This window comes from Ruditapes philippinarum, unplaced genomic scaffold, assembly GCF_026571515.1.
Source record: "Ruditapes philippinarum isolate M1 unplaced genomic scaffold, ASM2657151v2 ctg1593_1_1_1_1, whole genome shotgun sequence".
Lineage (NCBI taxonomy): Eukaryota > Metazoa > Mollusca > Bivalvia > Venerida > Veneridae > Ruditapes > Ruditapes philippinarum.
In genome coordinates this window covers 282,258-303,247 of record NW_026854843.1, presented here as the reverse complement: position 1 = coordinate 303,247, position 20,990 = coordinate 282,258, and the positions used below count along the sequence as shown (strand labels likewise).

At 31.9% G+C, this 20,990-nt stretch overlaps 1 protein-coding gene across 2 annotated transcripts in view; it reads right to left on the bottom strand.

Moving 5' to 3' along the window:
* Window positions 1-539: 539 nt before the first annotated feature.
* The window catches only part of LOC132741260 (AT-rich interactive domain-containing protein 3C-like), a 36,330-nt gene continuing 15,879 nt past the window's right edge, over window positions 540-20,990 (bottom strand). Inside the window, exons 4-8 of one of the 2 annotated variants that reach the window (XM_060729390.1) lie at window positions 11,234-11,417; window positions 10,189-10,400; window positions 9,486-9,551; window positions 5,396-5,644; window positions 540-2,184 (exon numbers count right to left, since the gene is read on the bottom strand). In XM_060729390.1, coding sequence (XP_060585373.1) covers window positions 2,078-2,184; window positions 5,396-5,644; window positions 9,486-9,551; window positions 10,189-10,400; window positions 11,234-11,417 — 818 coding nt within the window. In that variant the 3' untranslated portion in view covers window positions 540-2,077. The remainder of the gene's footprint in view (window positions 2,185-5,395; window positions 5,645-9,485; window positions 9,552-10,188; window positions 10,401-11,233; window positions 11,418-20,990) is intronic. The other variant, XM_060729391.1, reaches the window with a different exon arrangement.

Genomic DNA, 20,990 nt, shown 5'->3' with positions numbered 1-20,990 from the left:
TGTGTGGTTTTTGGGTTGTTTTTTTTTTGTTTTTTTTTCATATTTCCTTCCACATTTGACTGAACGAAGATGTCAGCAAATGAAAAGGTTCAATCGGGACATCTCTGGTATTATTTATAATTATAATAATAACTTATATGTTCCTATCCTATGTTTGACGGAAATGGCCGAGAAGATGCGATTGTAAAAATCCTAAAAAACAAATGATGTAAGCGACTGACAAATATTTTGATGAAACAATTTCCAGTACATCCATTTATGGAGTCTAAATTTATCAGTTGCTCGTATATTTCTTGACTGAATGTAACACATCCTTTAGGCTGCTAGCTGCACTTAATTCTACCCATGTAAACAGTGCAGACCAAAATCAATCGCTACGTCCATGTCATCTGATCATGGTCTGCACTGTTTGCTATTCTGTCAGTAAATATTACGAAATTCTCCCTCAAAATTATAAATGGTTTTGTCTAGATTGAAAGATGGGCAAGTCCATTAAAGACATATAGGAAGTAATGGGATAAAGGAAAACAATAGAAATATTTGTACCGACATTTAACATTTTATTAAATAATTCAATTTTTTATATCAACATACACAATTACAGTTTGTACAAAATTACAGTGTAAACGATTAGAATGACAAAATATAAACCATATACATTATGAATGCAATTTGCGCTCAATAAGTATACATGTATAAATTTATCTTTCATTTGAAATGTACATGATTATTAATACATATAGAACATGTATTCGACAGTGCTTCAACAATGAAAATGTTTGTGTTGACGCATTTACTTTAAAGCTTGACATAATTTTAAGTTAAACATGCTTTGACTAGAATAAAGAAAAAAAAACTGCATGTTTTAAGTTAAGTTATTTTTAGATTGCTTCAAAGTTATTTTTAGACGAGAATGGTTTCATGAGTTATTTTAAGACAAGAATGTTTCCATGGCAAGGTAAGCTGACTTTCAGGTACTACAAAGTTAAGTTTTAGTACCTCAGTACATCGGGTTGAAGTTAACTAACTATATTGATGTAAAAATAAAAACATTCTAAACTAAAGGTGCATATACGGTAAAGGGAAGTGTATCCCTGAGTATTTTTTACATATTCAAGGCTTTTTTTCTTGCATTAATATATGAGTCATTACTTACAATATTTAAAATATATCTAATTTCAAAAACATTAAAAAATTATAATGTTAGAATATAACCATCAAACCCACAGCGATAAGCTATACAGTTTCTGTTGATTTTTCATGTGTAAACAGAATAACAATTCAAAATCTTTTTCTTTAAAGTTCAAGAATATCTAAAACTGTTCTTATACATTTTGAGCTTACGTTGAACATCGGTCAAAATTTGGATAAATAAATAGCCATCATAATGCTGATACCATTGTCACGTGACTCTTCTATGCCATAAAATCTGGAGTAAATTCTCAGATAATCTTAAATATATATTTCTTATAATGACAAATTTATAAAATTACAGCCACCTTCAATCATTTCTTCGATATGTTTTCATTATTGTCTTTAATTAACATAATTAAAAATCAATCAATCATAACCGATAATTACGTCATACAATCATTATGACGTCATACCAGCTGCATATGGAAGTGCAAATATATTTATAATTTAACAACGACAACACTATATATATACCATACCTAGCTAAAAACGTTTCAACATTTTCACAAAACAATTTTGTATGATCACGTTAATGTAGATAAAATTTGTGTACATATATTTTGATTAGTTATATTACCCACAAAAATGGTCACTTATTATGCACAATGCTTTTGTTCTTTGAAAATCAGCACTATTTTCAGTTTTATTCACCTTTGCCGCGCTAATAAGTCGTCTGCTTGGCATAGAAAGTAGTCCTGAACACCAGGACTATATTTTTTGATTATCAACGGTCTTCACTTTTTATAAAGTCTGTGTCATCAGAAACACTATTTTTGAAAGCGTCTATGACCGTTTGTCGCTCATTTTGACAAAGAGCGTCTACATGATATGCACTTTTAAAAGCGTCTGTGTTACCCGGATTGCTATTTTTTAACTATGACCTTCACATTCGCCGTGTCCCTTGATGCGCGAATAAAACGCCTTGGTACATTATGCCATTAATTTCCATGGAAACCACTAAGGAGTTGTCAATTTCGGTTCTACCATCATCTGTAATGAAACAACAAAAAATAACAATGTAATTGAATATCATTAAGGCATAACGTTGAAAAGAATACAAAAAGGAGAAATGAGGAGTTTTTGTCATCTTATAACATCAATATTATCAGAATGCTGTGTCGCTTTTTATGGTGCAATTTGTAAAAAGTACGGAACGCTTGAATGCCGAATGGTTTACATGCGCTTTCAAGCGCTTTTTCATTCCCTACAGCCCCCTGTTCCCATTTCAAGCCACAAATCTCCAAAAGCATGTTCGCCTTGTACTTTTTTTATCACCAGTTCCGGAATGCTTTTCTTCATTTCAATTAAAAGCGAATTTTAATCAATACCCCAAGATCGTTTAATTACACTGAATTTCTTCTTCAATATCAATAGAGCAGATTGCAGCCGGCTGAATAATAAAGTATCATGTCAATAAATTCACACCCCTCTTTATGGCAATGTCTCTAGATATTTCTAACTGCTCAGATATTAGTCGCTTCCAAACTGATCAAATATTAAGATGGGTCTAATTGAATACATAGATATGGGTCCCTGGAATAAGCGCTGATTGTTGATAACTGGAGAACTGATAAAGACGTATAAATTGCATTAAGGCATCAAATTGGAAGATTGACTTAATAACACTGACATAGCGTTTAATATTTAATGTAATTTTATTGGTTTCTTACAATGGCTTAAGACGGCAGTTGCAGTTAACGAAACATAACGATTTCCGAGTTAACAGTACAATTTTGCCTTAATATGTTATGTTGTGCAGACTTTTATCATATTTGTTTTATTGACGTCTGCGGAAGTCTCTAATAATGTATTGTTACAAAGGGAGATGCTCTCTGCTTTGCAAAAATAATAATTTAACTTGAACAATATCACTTCTGTAATTCAATTTTGTGAAGCGTCAGTAAAATACAATCACACTATGTCGCGAAATGTTGCGGTTTTATTGTATTTTGACTATTACCCATCAAAAATCAACTTATAAAGTTCAATCAATTAAATCAGATCCCAAATATAAATTTCAACCATATTTTTGTATGTCTTTTTTTTTATTAATTTAAGTGAACGTTTAATTGGAATGGTATTAAATTAGAGGTTAACCCGGGTGCGCCGCCTGACGCTCATCGTACCAATTTTATGATATCTTCATGAAACATAATCTTACACTGATTAATCTATGTAAAAAAATCTAATTGGGATAATTGAGTCATTACAAATTAATCACATCACTTTTAGACCCTTTTATTCCTTTGAATATGCGATATAAAACTTAACATCGCCTCAATGGATAAAAGTCATGAATAACGTCGCATTGACAAAATTGGCGACAATAGGCAAAAGGGTCACTGATCATAGGCGCTGTTTTATATAATTCTAATTTTAAAAGCTACACTTCAGTTTTGATTTTTCTCAATTTCGTCGTGTGCATTTATGTGTAAATTGTGTACAAGCAATATTGGATATTTTCGATTTTTAGAAACTAAAAATAAGTTTTATATTTTAGGGTAATTTATGATATCATGAACTTCAAGTGGGTACTGATTGTTGAATTTTCTAAGTTTCCCAACATCAAATAAATATTAAATGTTCATTTGTAATACTATGCATTTAAGTTTCTGTCTACAACGTACATTTTCGTTATTGATTTCACATTTCATAAACACACTTTTCCATTATTTTATTTTTTCTAAATATGACAAAGTCATGATTTTCATATACTACATGTAGTAGTAAAACATTGGCATTCCTTAAGCTTTCAGAGTTCTTGGTTTTCTTAATTCTTTTCATGTTTGGCAAATTGTCGTCTGCTAAAATTGTCGTCTGCTAAAATTGTCGTCTGCTTCTATTGCATTATCCACTTTTTTCAGACTCAAAACATTAGGTGACTGTCAAAAAGCTTGGTACCAGACAAAACGCTGTGGTGCTTTGGGCCTGGTCTGGTACCTGTCTATTTGCAAGGGTGGTCGCTCTAAACAGGTTACGAGTTAACACAGTATACACCGAATCAGTCTTTTTATAAATGCGGTCGTTTGTATATTTTATTATGAACATATTTCATTATCAAGTATTGGCCCATCACCATTACAATAATTATAATAGTCAATCTTAAAACATATATTACTTATTCAACTCAACACAACAGCAAAAAATTGAACATGGTGTCACTTTAATACTCATTTATATTTAGATTACTTTTTATTAAGAACTTGGAGTCGAACTTTGCAACGTAAGAATATACATGTATTGAAAATAGCATTAAAGTCTCTTTAAACTGCCTTGCTAACTTTTCTTTCTATCAAAAATCAAAAGCCTTCTTCTTTTCTTTTTTTCTTCTTTTTTTCAAAAGTGTAATGGGTGCATGGGTACAGATGTATGGTTTACTTTTAAAGCTATGTTATCACAAAAATCAACAAGATGCTTTGTAAAAAATGATGATACCAAATGTTTTAATAGAGCTGAATTCTGACTATATAAATTCACTAAAACATATCGTCTGACATCAGATAAGTTATATTTTCAGTGTTTAAAACTTCTTGATGTCCCTATGATATCTAAACATTATAAAATTAAAGCTTTTAATAATAAAAAATTCAGAACGTTTTATACTAATTTTCTTTAATGTCGCAATAAAATCTGAATGAACTTGTCACGTATAAAATGTAGAAATTTATCGTGTGTGAAATTTAGATCTGATACCTTTAACTAAAGTCTGCTTTATTTATAATTTACGAATAAATTAATGTAGTTTTTATTATCGGGTTTGCATTAGAATCACTTGATAATACTGATAATTTTATGCATCTATATGTAACGTCGAATTTATACGAATTAATATTTTCCCATGAAAATTACATAAAATCAAAAAGGCACTATTAAACCGACTCTAATTGTTGCGCATATTATCAAAGTGTTCCGCTTTTGAAGTTTAATTGGATTTTCATTCATCAAATAAAATATTTTTTAATAATTTATAATTCAAACGCATGATGAGTGATTCATCACAATTTTTACTTAATAAATCATCAAATTTTAGTTTTAAATATCATTATATACACACCCAATATTTAAAAACCCATATATGTATATAAATCAATACATTATGCAAGACTATCCATCTATTTTCCCTCACCTAACTTTGCACAAACTAACTTTATTAACATTATTCAAAAAGTACGCAATTATATTACGCCATATTGGAACTTACTTCTGCTGGTTATTTTTAGATGTGTACTGGGCATTCCAGGATGTGCCATTATTCGGTCGTCCTCGGTCATTAATCGTTTCCGGGGAGGCTCCTCGGCTGCTAATGCCGCAGCTCGTGACGCCTCTTCCATTTTGCGCGTGGCTTCTTCCATCGCACGAGACGCTGCTTCCATTGCCATGGCGTCACGTTCTGCGTAACGTTCTGAAAGACTTCTGTGAGTTGGTGTAGGAGGTAAACTGTCTTCTTCGCCTGTAGAAAGAATAAATTCAAAGATTACTTTAACTTTCTTTTTTTTAAAAAAGGGATGCCAGATAACTAAAAATAGTTCTTCTCGATTTCAACGAAAAGTATAGTCCTTTAATTCCAACAAAACGAAGCTATGGTGAAAATATATTGCATATAAACAGTAGAGTGATTGGACACGTCCTCGATCAGCCAGGTCCTCGATCAAAATTTTGGTTTTTGTATCTTTTTCAAATAAACTTGATAAAACACGGACTTTCTTTGCTTTGTTTTTCCAACACATGTAAGTACTTTACTAAACTCCCACTGAAGAGTATTTATGTGAGGTCAAAGTTCACGCAGCAGACGATTCTAAACAATGGCAAAGTGAAAGTAGAAATTACCCAATAAAAAATTAAGTGCATATTTTCTCCTTAGCTCTAATATTTATACAAAATAAATAAAAAATGACAAAAAATAGCTACTTTTGATGATTATACAAATTTTTTTCCTACATAATAAAATTAAGTAAGCTTTTAGCTCTTTTCCCAGGAAGGGGGTGGGTCGATTTCCTACAGTAATCTAGGTCAGGGATCAGCCACTAAGAAAAGATGCTAAATATATGCATATTTTGCCGAAAATACATATTTTCCGCTTTCTTAAGAATAATTAGATATTTTTACATAATATCAAAATAAAAAGTAGTAAATTAATGGGATCAGGTACGTATATTAACAATATACGTACCTGATGGGATAGAAAATCACATAGGTTACAAACCACTATATTTTACTGTTTTTTTCCCTTGGTTTTACACCACCATATTTTTCCCCTTTGGTGACACTCAATTATATATCTTCAGCAATGCCTAGGTCTAACAATGCCTAGGTCTCAGAGGACCCACCCAGATCAAATATATAGTGAGGCAAAACAACTTGTGACCCAGGGCTATTCCATACGTAAAGCAGCTATTGAATAAGGCCTTCCTTACACCACTGTACAGAGCCATATCAATGGGAAATACAAGGGTTATATTACAAAATTTGGGGAAGAGTGTTTGTTAAAGCCAACGGATGAACAAATTCTGATAATTTATGCAACATTCATGACATCAAGAGGCTGTCCTCATTCTAGATTATTTTTAAAAAATGTTGCAAGAGAGATTATTATCAGTCATGGAGGAGCTAAACGCATCGATCCCAGTAAAAGATCTCAAATAATTCATTTCTATTTTATTCACATTTCTTTTAAATATAAACTCCAAATTTTGTCATACAAGTATTAGTTTAAACATTTTTTTACATTATCATGTCAAAATTAGCTGATCGACGACGTGTCCATTATCCTAAGAAAATTTAAAATTTGGTGGTCTATGACCTATGTTGTTATTGTTATGTTTAATGGTTGCTCCCTAGCTTAAAATATGACGTTTTACAAGAAGAGTGTCTGGTGATATTTTTCAACGGAAAATACTACTCATAAGAGGCAAGTTTAATTTGTGGGTGTAATTTTACAATAAAATTGATCGAGGACATGTCCACTGAGTCTAATTAAAAATAAAGATGTTGACGAAAACATGAAATTTCGAAAAAAAAGTTTTTATCCATGCTTAGAAAGTGAATTTTAGATAAACGAAAATAAATATTTAAAAGATTTTATTTGTGTTTTTTTTTTCAATTTTTCAACTTTATACTATTAATCATTATCTGGCAACCAGTTTGTTTTGTTCTGCCATGAAAAGTTTCTCTGTATGTTTTTTTTTTCTTATTTGCACTAAAAGTTGACAACTGTTATCTCGCAAATCTGTAATTTTACAATCAAAAACTATTTCACCGATGCCCTCAAAGATCGTGTTTCAATATAAATCACCTTTAGACAAATTATTAATTTCTCTGTTTTCAGGTAGCTTCTCTGCCCGTTCCTATATTTATAATATGTGTTTAATTGAGATGTAGCATCTTTGGCAGTAACTAGACACCGTCTAGGTCGCGCCCCTTTGCTCATATTTGTACCCAAATCTATTCATACCGGGCTCCCGCGAGCGCCTGTGAGCGAAACACGAACTGTCTAATTTTCGTGACATGACATATCAAAATAATCAAAAGACAAGTGTTGGGAACATTGATACCCATGTTTACGAGTGCACAAGATCAAATTTCATCTAAAATTACACATTACAAATTATTTGCTTCAATATTTCCACTGATCTCGACGAAAATAAAGAGCTGATATCTTAATACGAAGATTTACTGGTGCGGAATTCGCGCCGAACAATAAGCGAAATTAATGTACCCGAATTTTCATTAAACACCGCAAATTCGACCAACGCTATAATAAGCGATTCTAAATTGTTCATTTTGTGGATTAGAAGAAGATGATATCATATTATAATCCGAAAGGCCTTGGTTTAATAGTATTTTATGGTGGCAAAGGCCAAATGGAAGATCAGATGAAAATGGTGATCGAGTGAAAATGGCAGTCACAATATTGGCCCTTAACATGCGATAAAGCCATTCGTTTGGTCATTCTTGATTAAATACGGTGGGTCTTTTCTATAAAAGATTTGACGGTGTCCCGCTGAAATCTGATTGTGCTGCTCTCTGATTAGATACTTCCGATAATTTATCATTGTAAACAGAAATTCCGTGATGCCCGGATGTTGAAGCGCTTTAATTAAAGTCTTTTCTATAATTGTTAGTTGTTTACCTCATAAAAAGAGAAGAAAATCGTTTACTTTTGAAACTCTGCAACGTTAACTATATGTTTGGGTCTGTTTGATGGGTGAAAGAGGCTTGGTAAACGGTTTGGTTTAATACTTTCTATTTTTCTTGAACACACCGGAAGTGACGTATATATATAGAAGAACATGAATATTTACATTGTTTACATTTTGTGATTGATGCATTGCAAATATTAATTGATTAACAAATGTTAAGAACATAAGCTTACAGGGAAAAAACTTGAAACTATTCAAAACATATTCGTTAAATAAAAGCAGCAACGTCTGTGGAATTAATGAAAAATAACATGAAACGTTTCCGAATTTCTCTTGGCAAAACAACCGGAGACAAATATTATGCCTCAAACCAGGCACCCTACAACGTACCCAGACACAAAGTCAAAGTGCAGCACAAACTGTTCCAAGGGACTACTTAAAGTTTGTGCAAACCAAATTCAATAATGTCAGTATAACGGAAGCGAGCTCTTTTGGTTCTGATAAAGATATAAAGTAAAATGTATTCTACCTAACAGCTCAGGTGTTAAGTTAGATAGGTGTAAGGAACTTTATAAACAACTTGTTTGATTCTGATATATATAATACTTGTTTAAAATCATAAAAAAAGCCGGACCGGCTGATTTGGTTAAATTTTGGAAAACCAAAAGGAACATTCTGTAAAGTATGTGAAAAAAGACAGAATGAAAGATTGGTGAAAATTTAAAAGCAAAAGATTGTCTGTTTCTAATTAGAGAAGCTGATAAGAGTTTGAAAAGTGGTATGGAATTTCGAAGTGGTATACTAGTAACATTGTAAAAGCGGTTTGGAATTTGAAGCGGTTTAGCTGGAATTGGGAGCGGTTCGGTATTTGGAATTGGAAGCGGTTCAGTATTTGGAATTGAAAGCGGTTTAAGTATTTGGAATTGAAAGCGGCTTCAATTTGGAAACTTTAATTGAAGCGGTTTTAGAATTAAGACTTGGTTTGAAATTCTGAAGCGGTTTTCAGTTTAGAAACTGTTAAAATAGTTGAAGCTGTTCGGAAATAATTTGGAAGCGGTTAAGCCTTCGAATTGTTTGAAGTCTGAAGACAATACTAAAGCAGTAATGTATACGTTTAGCAGGGTTTTTTTTGTTTGGATGTTTAACACTTACACATTTGCTGTTGTGCAGCCTGCATTTGCCAGAATTGTCTAAGGCTTGTGATAGGTGATCTTCGATCTAAAGGAAAGATAGACATAGCTTTGAATTATTCCCATGTCTGAGTTTCAAAATTCTTCTGGCAACAAAATCAAAACAATGGTGAATAAAAAAACAGTGAGAGAAAATAAACCAACGGTGATGTTAATAAATAACAAAATTAATTGAATTGTTTTTTATTTTGTGAGAGTTCTATTTTCATTCCATTTTTTTTTTTTAAATGTGATATTTCAAAATTAGTAAGTGAAAGTGAATTGCATAAAAAACTCATTTAAAGAGGCCGCCAAGAGCATCCAAAACTACCGAAACCATATTAAACGTTTTTAGGCTCGTATTTATTGAAACATTTCACGTTATAAATAATTCTTACGCTGTTTGGAAAGGTTTTTGAAATTGTTTAATTTCAATTGTGACTCTTTCCTCAAAGTTTAAATCAGTAACTTAATTGAAAATAGTTCTTTAAATCGAATAAATTATTTCATCCCATCTGATAAGATAATTGAAACAAATGAAATCCAACACTGTTTATTTAATTTTGAATTAACTTTTTTTAATTTCTTACTTTTTTTAGTTTTCCACAAATACGAGCCTAAGGAAGGTGTCTTTTGATTCAAGCAAACTTATATCAATTGTTTGTGATTAACACAAGAACACATACCTGAACTTGTACCATTGAATTTTCCGTTCATGAGACCGTTGAAATGTGGGTGTGGGTGTGACGTAGGTATGAGTGTTGGCCCCGGGGACAGGTCATATCCGTACCCTGACCTTCGTCCCTCGCGTCTGTTGCCGTCAATGGCAGCTTGCAGTTCTTGTGGTGAACTTAGATGAAGTTTTTCACATTCATAAGGGTAGAGGTATTTCATATATCTATAATAAAGAAAAAAGGTATTTCATATAACCATAATAACGAATAGAGGTATTTCATATATTTTATAATAAAGAATAAAGGTATTTCATATATCTATAATAATGAATAAAGGTATTTCATATATCTATAATAAAGGATAAAGGTATTTTATATATCTGTAATAAAGAAGAAAGATATTTCGTATATCTATAATAAAGACTAGATGGATAAGAATAAAAAAAAACGGCAAAATAAACTTTTCACCAATCAAAATATATCACACATAATATAGTAACGATAAAGTATTTGCTGTTCACGAATTTCTAGGGGCATTCTAATAAGCTTTAGTATTTTGAAATTATAAAGATGTGATTACAAATTATGAAAACATACCTAGACAAGTGAAAGAAAAGAACTCACCCTGGGAAGAGAGAAGTTGATAAGAATAAAGACTTTGTGGAGATTAAAGACGTTGGAAAACAAATCATGGCAAACGGACAATATATAATTACATTGTAAAAAACATATAGTACAAGAACATGACGTTTCTTGCACTTTCTTTCTGCACTTAGAAACACAACAATGGAAGTACAAAACATGACGAATTATAGAAGAACAAGAAAAAGAATTACAACAGACTGATCATATGACTGTTGTTTTTGGAATGTGAAAACAAAATACATGTAGGTGAATTATTGTGGTGACGCAGTGAATACAGTCCAAGAATATATCACTAATAAATGAAGTCAATATGGATAATTATCGCACGATGTAAAATAATATATTGCACTTATAAGTAACAAGATATCAGACTGGTAAATAAGAAACCATGTAGATATTTGCGATAACTTACTGGGTCCGAAGTGTGAATGCTGCACTAGTTATAGATGATGGAAGATTAAGACCCTTGGTGATCTCCCGCCATAATTTCTTGTTGATGACTTCAACAAGACCACCTTTGGAGACGACAAGTTTGAACAGTTCGTAAAGATCGAGGGTCTGTTTCGCCATTATTGGTATACGGTTAACAGGTGATCCTGGAAATATAAAAATAGACTGAAAAAAATTTTACGACAATTGTTTCCCGCCATTTTTGGTATACGGTTTACAATACAAACATAGACTGGAAATAAATTTCTACGACAGAATTGTTACGCCGTTATTGGTATTCCTTGATTTAAACATTTATAATTGGAATAGGACATTTGTTGGTATAAGTACAATATTATTCATATAAATGATGATAAACCTGACAAAACATGTGTTGTAACAGTTTTAACATCAAGTTATTGTACATATTTTACTATTCCAGGACTGCAAGCCATTTCAGAAACAAAACAAAAACGAAATGAAGTCCATGTTCAGATCTACATGTAAACAAAGCAACGCGTTTTGAGATCAAATAGATTACTATTAGTATTCCATTCGGAAATATTTGAAAAGTCTAAAGAGATCTTCTCATGAAAGTAAATAATCGTAGTTTCTATTTCTCCATAAACTACAAGAGTGTTAGGATACTTATTCAAAATATACGTGCATTACTGTGCGCCTTTTTTCCCGCGATGGTCAGTCTTGCAGACGACATAAAACATTTTTGCATAATCAAAGCTTATATAATTGTATGAAATAACAAATAACTGTGTTGTCTTGTGCGCCTTTTATAAAAGAGCAGAATTAAATCCCAGGGGGTGGGGTACTGTAGAAACTTCGCGTACCATTTTTCTGGTACGTGGCATCAATTATACTTGGGCTGTGTTGATTATATTTAACCTTTGCATTTTTAATGTCAATGATTAAGCACAAATCAAATAGCTTTTACATATTTAATGCAGAAATAAGCCCAGTATTGACTACAAATATAAGACGGTACATGGGAATTAGATGCCTTTCAGCATCAACAATATTTAATAGCTGTTTGATTAGCTTGGGTCAATACAACGAATTTGTTCATAATGAATTATTCAAAATATTTCTTTATATCAACCATCTTTTACATTGCTAATTCCACAAAAAGCAGACGAATACAAAAGGAATATGTTATAAGTCACATTACGCGATAAATCGCTTTGATTGAAATTTGCAATCATACACTAATCGAGAATAGGTTCCATGTTTTTATATCTATTTGTTTGCCACGTGGGATCAGATATTATAGTGTGTCACTTAATTTGTTACGGAAAATAGAAGTTCAAAGTCCGTTGATAACTTTTTGTAAGATTTAACTATTCATTTCTATTTACTATTACTAAAAAACTAGTACGAAAGCATTCTGGTACGCATGTACCGTTTTTTTTTAACATGCAGCATCTCAATCCACATAAGGCGTGTCTTAACCATAACAAGTGGTACATTTATTGAATTTTTAATTGCTTTTAAATTTGAAAGTGAACTATTCACTTTCAACCACATCAGCTGGGATGTTCCAGATTTTACGAAATATTCATGTTGTTTTTTGTTTCACTGAGTTTTTTTTTTATTGCTTTGCCTTTTTCGTCACACAATGACTTTGTTAGTGATAGTGAATATTTATTTCAGATTGCTTCTCAATATCTCAGTTATTCAAAGTAATATTGTTTCCATTCTGTAATTCCCTTTTGCACTTCCGACAACTTTGGCTTACTTGATCAGATAATATCAGCCAAATGAACATGTTTTCAAGTTTTAACGATCGATTTCTGATAATGATTATTTTAAAATATAAATCAAGTAGACAACTTTTTATAAATAAAACAAATTGGCACTTTCAGAAGCTTGGCTTACTTGATCAGATAATATCAGTCATATGAACATGTTCTTAAATGTACGACCCGTTACTAATAACTTATGTATCAAGTTAGCCCATTTTTATTCGAACTTAGTTCATATTGCTTCATGATATTATTATCCATATTTAGTTAAATATGCTTCCACATGTTTATATGAGAAATGTTGCGTACCGTATTAAAAGCCCCATTAGCCGACTGTTTGTGGTACAAAAGATAAAAATCCTTAACAATTAAAATTTCATGAATAGTATTAAAGCTCGTTTTCGTCTTTTAGATATTAATACCTAAGAGAAGACAGGTTTATATTTTATCGGTATTACTTGATATACCTTACGATGAGGTAAAACCATTTAAGTGACACAAAATGTATCGTGCCCCATTAGGACAAAGGCATAAACTAGCGAAGTAAATTAATGCTAATCGAATCTGAATTATGATACTCACTTTAAAACTCATAAGAAATGCATGATAGCATAAGTTATTTAGACGTGGAAAACGCTGCCTTATGAGCGTTAAAGATCAGATTATCGACCACAAGTCATTAATTCCGGTACCGGTTCCATGCTAAAGTCATCCTCACTATGTGCACATACTCCACTTGGAATTGTTCAGAAAATAACTATTGCAATAAAATAAATTAAAAAAAATAAATAAATGGTGTAGTTGTGGTTTTCAAGTTTTAACGATCGAGGTACAGGAATGTGACAACTTTTATACACTGAGATGTTAGTCGGGTACACATTTCCGTTGCAGGATATTTGTGTAACTAACCCAAAGTGTTCCAACTAATAAAGCCAAAGTATTTTAATAATCGGACATAATTTGAGGTCTTATATGTGTCGATGTATCACATTGGCACAAATAATCAAAGTTTTCCAACTAATAGAGCCAAAGTATTTAAATAAACGGAAAGATATATGTGTCAATGTATCAAATTGGCACGCAAAAAAACCCAACAGATCCGACTATCAAAATCGTGTGTACGTTCATACAAAAGTTAAGAAGAAAAGATGCCAGTGTATTTCATTTTTTATCTGAACTCCTGCACGTTACCATACTAGCAATATAATAAATATGAAAAAATATAGGCGGTCCTTAAACATGTTCCACGTGACCAATTCAGTCTCAAGTTCAAGCTTCTATTATTGTTTTGATATCGTTTTTGTTTTTAACATGTAATTCTTCGATTGAGCTCAATTTAGTATGTCTATTTCGGTCTGGAAGGGGGGTATGTGTTTAATTGTCATTTAATTGTAGTAATCAGCGAAACTACAGACATCTACACCGTCAAACGTATGTGATATACAGTCCACGATTTGATCAGACAATCGAATAAAAAGACGGGGGAAAACACCCGAATGTAATTTATTTATTCGCTATGATGAGAATTATTTGCCCTAATTTGATGAAATCATCACCTATCATTTGATTTGATGTTCCAATAAGGTGGATATTGAATTAAGAAATAATTTGTGATAGGAGAAAGACTCATCAAGAACTCATTAAAGGCACAAGAGCACCTGTCACCGCATTTGGGACTTTCACCAGAATCTGTTGTCACTTTATACGAAAATATCTCCCTTTTAAATATTTCTCCTCACTTTAAATAGAGAGATAAAATTTCGTTTTTATTTAATTCTTGTTTTTGATAGAGACAAAGGGGACTAGTTATTAAATTTGTTTTATTTAAGAGATAATCGTTTGGAGTCTTCCTTTATTGCATTGTGCAGGGGTTTTATGTAAACATTTTGATTAATTTTCCTTGAAGTCCTCTGAATCAGAATAAAATGTGAATATGATTTAATTTGTAGGTACATACTTATATCTATTTCACTATGCTTTCGGGTACAGTTCGTTCATTTTCTCATCCATTTAAGGCGAATATGTTCCGCAGAACAAACTACAGTCGCGGACGAATACAATTTTAAGACAGAAATACAACAGATTCTCCCTGAGACGGACTACTTTTTTGTGCAAATATCTTAGTAGATATACGCAATGCAGTTGTCATTTATTTTTGGAATTGTAATTCAATTAACTGTGGAACAAAATCCATGCAATATAATTTACAAAATGCCAAATGTCTAGAAATTGAAAACATACGAAATGTGCGAAGGAATTGACTGATCTATCTATATAAATGATAGGCCTTTCATTTCCCAAGACGTTTTATCCTATCATTGTCTAACACTCATCATTATCAATTAACAAAACCCGTTAAATTAAAGTAATATTTATATTTATAGGGACAAGAGGAGCTCTTGTATTTCACTGGGGATATTTGGTGCCGTATCAAAGACTATACTCGAGAAATAACGAAATTAAACCGACACCTCGCTATGACATAAAATACAAAGAAATTAAATTGGTTGGCCATATAAGAGATATGACTGATTATAAGTCGGTAAATTGATTCTGGCATTGAATGATACCGACTGAAATCTTGAAAATTTATCACCAAATACACGCACATCAGTCTTTTCTCCGGGAGAATTTCCAGGCAATTTTCTCTATCCCCCCAGACGGAACTAGCTAAGTTGTTGGGCACGGCGTAGAAATTTTATAGTGAACTTCACATGGAGTGCAAATATTTTATTTAAATTGTGTTTTTATTATGATTATTTTTAAATACGATTCATTGTAATAATGTTTTAGTGTTATGAAATGAAAAAAATGAAAAAGGAAGAGCGGTAACGTCGTACCACGCTATAACCGTTCATTATTATTGTCATACAAAACTATACAATGTCCGTCCGTCTGCGTGGAGAAGGTTAAAAAAGCATTTATCGTTATTTGCATTTATCTATTACGATATTTCTATATAGTCTTGTGAAACAAACTGCTTTAAAGATTTGTCCAAACATTTTTTTCACGCAATCATTTGACATCAACGTTTTCCGGTATTTTTCATTTATTATTACCGTAACTTCCGGTTCCGGTAGTTCAATATTTTATTCATAAAAACAAATGTTCAGTAATTGTTTACTAATTAACACAATTAAGATATCCGAGATATCGCGAGATTTCAATGGCATGCTATATGTATTATTCTATACATAATAAATACACCATGTCCAGAAACTGTAGGAGGGGTTCTAACTCGGTAAACTTTATTGGGCTCCCGTGAGATCTAGTTATTCGTACGATTGTTGCTCTGGCAGTTCATTGGTCGTCTGGTGTATATCTGGGCACATTGTGTTGTACGTTTTGTATTTTCAAAAGAAAAAACACAGCACATAAAAATTCAGGCATCTGTTGTTGTTGTCGTTGTTGTTGTTGTCCGTAAGTCTGGGTTTACTCTAGGTATATCATTTCGTATATTTCTGACTTTCAAGTTAGTCAGAATAAAATTGCCCTTCGAGTTGTTGTTGCCGTTCCTGTTGTTGTTGTTGTTGATGATGATGACGACGATGATGATGATGATGATGATTATGATGACGATGATGGTGTAATTTTGAAGTCATACTCAATCTAATTTTTGAATTGAATACTGTGTATTACTTTATATTGTAAAATACAATGTAAACTCAATTTCATATATTTGATATTCGTTGAACTTAGGTTTTATTTGCGTTTTAAAATGTTCGGTCAGAAACCACTCATTTTTTGTTGCCCTTACAAATACATGCATTCTCTCTTATTGTGAAGAAAAGCAATCATTTTCTTATATACTATGTAATTTAATTAATATGTTGGTAGGGTTAATTTGTGTTACATAATTCGTGCCTTTAACTCATCGAGTACATGATTTATACCGCAATTTTCAGTAATATATCTATATCAACTCGATATTTCCCCCCTGAATCTTTTATACTGTTGCCTCACACAGTTTGCTACCTATTCCCGCAGTATCTAATCAAGGCAGTTTTGGCGGCTTGACTCTATAACCTCAGTCTTAATACCCAATGATCTATTTCTATACATTGCTGTTGATTAAGATATTATAATAGACCCCTGGTGATATTAATTGCCTAATGACTTTCTTGAACATTATCAGAAATGTTAACACTATCATTATCTGCTGCTGAAGTAAATCTTTCCCATCATCTGGCACTGATCAGGCTAGATTATATTGTATTATTTTCTATTAGTTTCGATCCCACCAAAATCCTTGCGCGAATTACCCAATGTTTGTATATAGCAGATTTTCTATAATTCTATACGTAACCAGATCAGTTAATACAGTACGGTTACCGATTGCTATAATGGTTCTCACTCACTTTTCATTAATGTTGCAATTAACTGTGTATCACCATACAAATTACACGCGGATTGGCAGGAATTTGGTTATACGGGGTGCGGATATTAGTGGAATTATTCATTTTCACGCACCCGCTTTCATAGAAATGTCCGCAATTATAATGACTATTTTCGTACCAGAGATAACGGTCATCTTGGAGAATGTAAAATCGACTGACACCGTGTCAATATGACACAAGCGATAGTAAGCAGTGAATTGTGCCATGTATCTAATTTTCCTAGACACTAATGCCTTGATAAATGACCGTCCGAACGATGAATCAATGCTATTAGAAAGTGTATTCTCCTCTAATCTCGTTTTTGTCAAAATATCATATCCATCTTAAAACGTGCATGTAATTTGTAATTATGCAATTGTACTATTGGAAATCAAATACGTAACGTTTTCCCATGGTATTCATACTAATAATTTAAACATGGATGCACTTATTGTACGAATAAATTAATGTGCGAATCCGTTTCTTTCCTGAGAGACAAGTGCTTTCGTCACATGGTCTACGGAACATATATAACAAAAATGGATGTAAGATGTTCCAACCAATATGCAGTCAATCCAAAATGTCAAAGACCTATTTATACTGTTTTATGTATATACATGTATATCGTCATCCTTAGTGCAGTAATGGGTTACCTCCTTCTATAATTTAATAAGAGTTAACCCGTTACTGTACTAAGGTGACGAATTATCTTATTTAGCTGTTAGAAAGTTTAGCTGGCATACAAAGGGTAACTACGAAATGTCAAAGACGCTGCAATTACAAGAATGTATTATTCAATTACATGATTTTATCAAGAACTGCATGATTCGTATCTGCAGGAATGAAAACTATGTCTTCTATTTGGCGTTGGCACTCGCTGGCCGGACACTTCCTTTGTACTGGGAGCAGACGATAATTCTCGGTTTCATCGCGTGGACCATTAAAACTTTGGCAGTACTTGAAATGAACTATATGAAGACATAAAATTAAATCTATGTAGACGTTTTGATTGTCCTGTGGTAATTGAACGCTTTGATTATTTATGGCCATTGCAAGATGAGATGGTCATTGGGGACATTAATATGGCTCGCGTACAAACCAAGGTCGGACAATAGAGTGGTCAGTAATGGGCAAATGCTTGCGGTTTTTTTAATAAACTCGGACACAATTGGGTATCAGATGCCTAATAAAGAGGTTTTCAAAGTAAGTAATGGGTATTAAAGTTTAAATCTAAAGAAATGTGTTTAGAATAAACCTGCCAAAAACGGTCTCGATCAGGATAAGTGAATTGTAGACATTTACATTCAACATGTCAATTGGTATGACTATTTAAAAGCATGTCCAACATGGACGGCATGCCCTGAAAAAAGTTTTATGAGCACTGGATTGCATTGCAAGTCGGGAAGTGTTTATATAAAAAATTTCAAATTTGAATAATCTGTCATATGTACAATTAAATGATTAAATGACTAAAGCGTCTTTTTCACTCGAGCTACAGCCATGAATAATTATAAGTTTTCTGTTCTAATTCTATGCTGTAAAAGCGGAAACATTAATTTTTCACAACCTAAATCCGTCTTTATCCAAACGCCATACCTACGTGAAAGAAGAAGAAAAAAAGAAATCTCAATTTTCATGTCTGAATCTATATAACCATGTATATTTCTTCTAATTTATACGCGGCTAGATCAAACATCTTATCGGGATGTTTACTTTGTGATTTAGGTAGATTAAAAAGATATTGTTTTTATTTAATAGACAAAACAGGATGTCTTTGAGAAAAACATACAAACGTTTATCAAAAGACATAGGCTATTTAATGCGGGCCACAAAACCCCCCACGTGTGTTTTAATACCATGTTAAATTTATTATTTGTTGATATTCATGAAAAGATGTTCTTTTCTAATTATCTCTCGAGCTCGTTGTCTTTAGGATTTATCGTTCAAACATCCGTTACAGTAAATCAACATTTTATTCAAGCCAGCTGACCACAACGGTACAGATGTTGCTATAAATAGTAACAGTTACGAGCGAGTGAATTTATATTTATACAAAAGAAAAATTGACTTTTAATTTCATATTTTTTTATGCTTACCAAAGTTACCATGCAATGTAAACATTTTTTCAATCACAATTGCTAATCTAGTACATAATTATTATGTCCCTGAATAAGTTATATATAATTTATAACTAATAATGGAATATACATTTATACTTTATATAAATATAATTTTATGTATGCATGTTTAGATATAATGTTGCTAATGTTGATGTAATTTATAGCCCCACCCATTTGCACTATAACTTTTTATTGTATTATTAATACTAACATGTATTTATATAGAGAAAAGTTGCAATTAAATACTATTTAATAAGTTTACATAAAAATGTTACTATTGACAAATACAATTCAAAGTCATTCTTGCAGTTAAGTATGACTTTTAATATATACAATTATAAAATTAAAATCTGTGTACATGTATATGAGTACAAACATATTTTTTCATTAAAATCATTATATCATTATCATTATATTTTTTACAAATATAGATATAAGTGCAATTAACAGTGCTTTTTCAATACTTTACTTCTATATAACAGAAACTGAGAATAGCAGTTAGGAATAAAACAATCCCAAAATAAGAAAATTTACTTTTATTGCACGTGCCAGATTTCTAAGTTACCGGTAAAGACCATAAATTACATTAATTTATTAACGTATAGGATGACGCATACGCTAGAAGCCAAAGATGCATTTGGTTCATAAGTTAGTGTTTTTGTGCAAACATATGCTGGCCGCATGTCATTCAACAGAACAAAACGTTTTATTGTCATATATTTTATATTAATTTCGGTAATTTTCTTATGATTGTTTATATGGAAATCTGGCGGACATCAAACGTCGCTTTATTGTTGGTGGTAATGAAATTACAATAAACAATCTTCGTTTACAGAAAGAGATGTTCTTAATTCAATAATTGTACATAAAATCTTGTGAAATATTCATGGCAACCATGCGTTATTCCAAATGTTTGCAATAAACAATAAATAAATATATATTAAATCAGAGATATAGATACACGATAAAGATCTGTATAATCTATAAGATTTGTTTACAAGACAAATTATCACAACTGTGGCGATAAGGCTAGATTGAACACAAGTGGGCGCCCCAAACCACCAATCTTTATGCTCAATTAATACAGAACATAAAATAACACGGTTCACCGTCTTCAAACGTCGGAAAATATCCGCCTCATAATTTTATATGCTGCGATACTTCAATATATAGTGATAATCAGTTTATTATTTGAAAAACATGTTTCGAAAGGAGCATTCACATATTAAACGCATATGATTCCTGTATTCCCGTTTCGTATATCTGCCAAGGAGCTCGCTACAGGAGGGAAAATGCGCGTCTAGTAGGAAACGAGACACAGGTCGAAACTATTAAATATATTTAGATAGTTAATTTACAAATGTATTTACTTATTACTACCTTTGAATAGTTCAACAATAAAAGTGTCTACACGTATTATGCAATCACTTCTACTCCGAGAGTTTTTTTTTCAGTAGTTTTTACATGGTGGTTCAGAGATTATTATC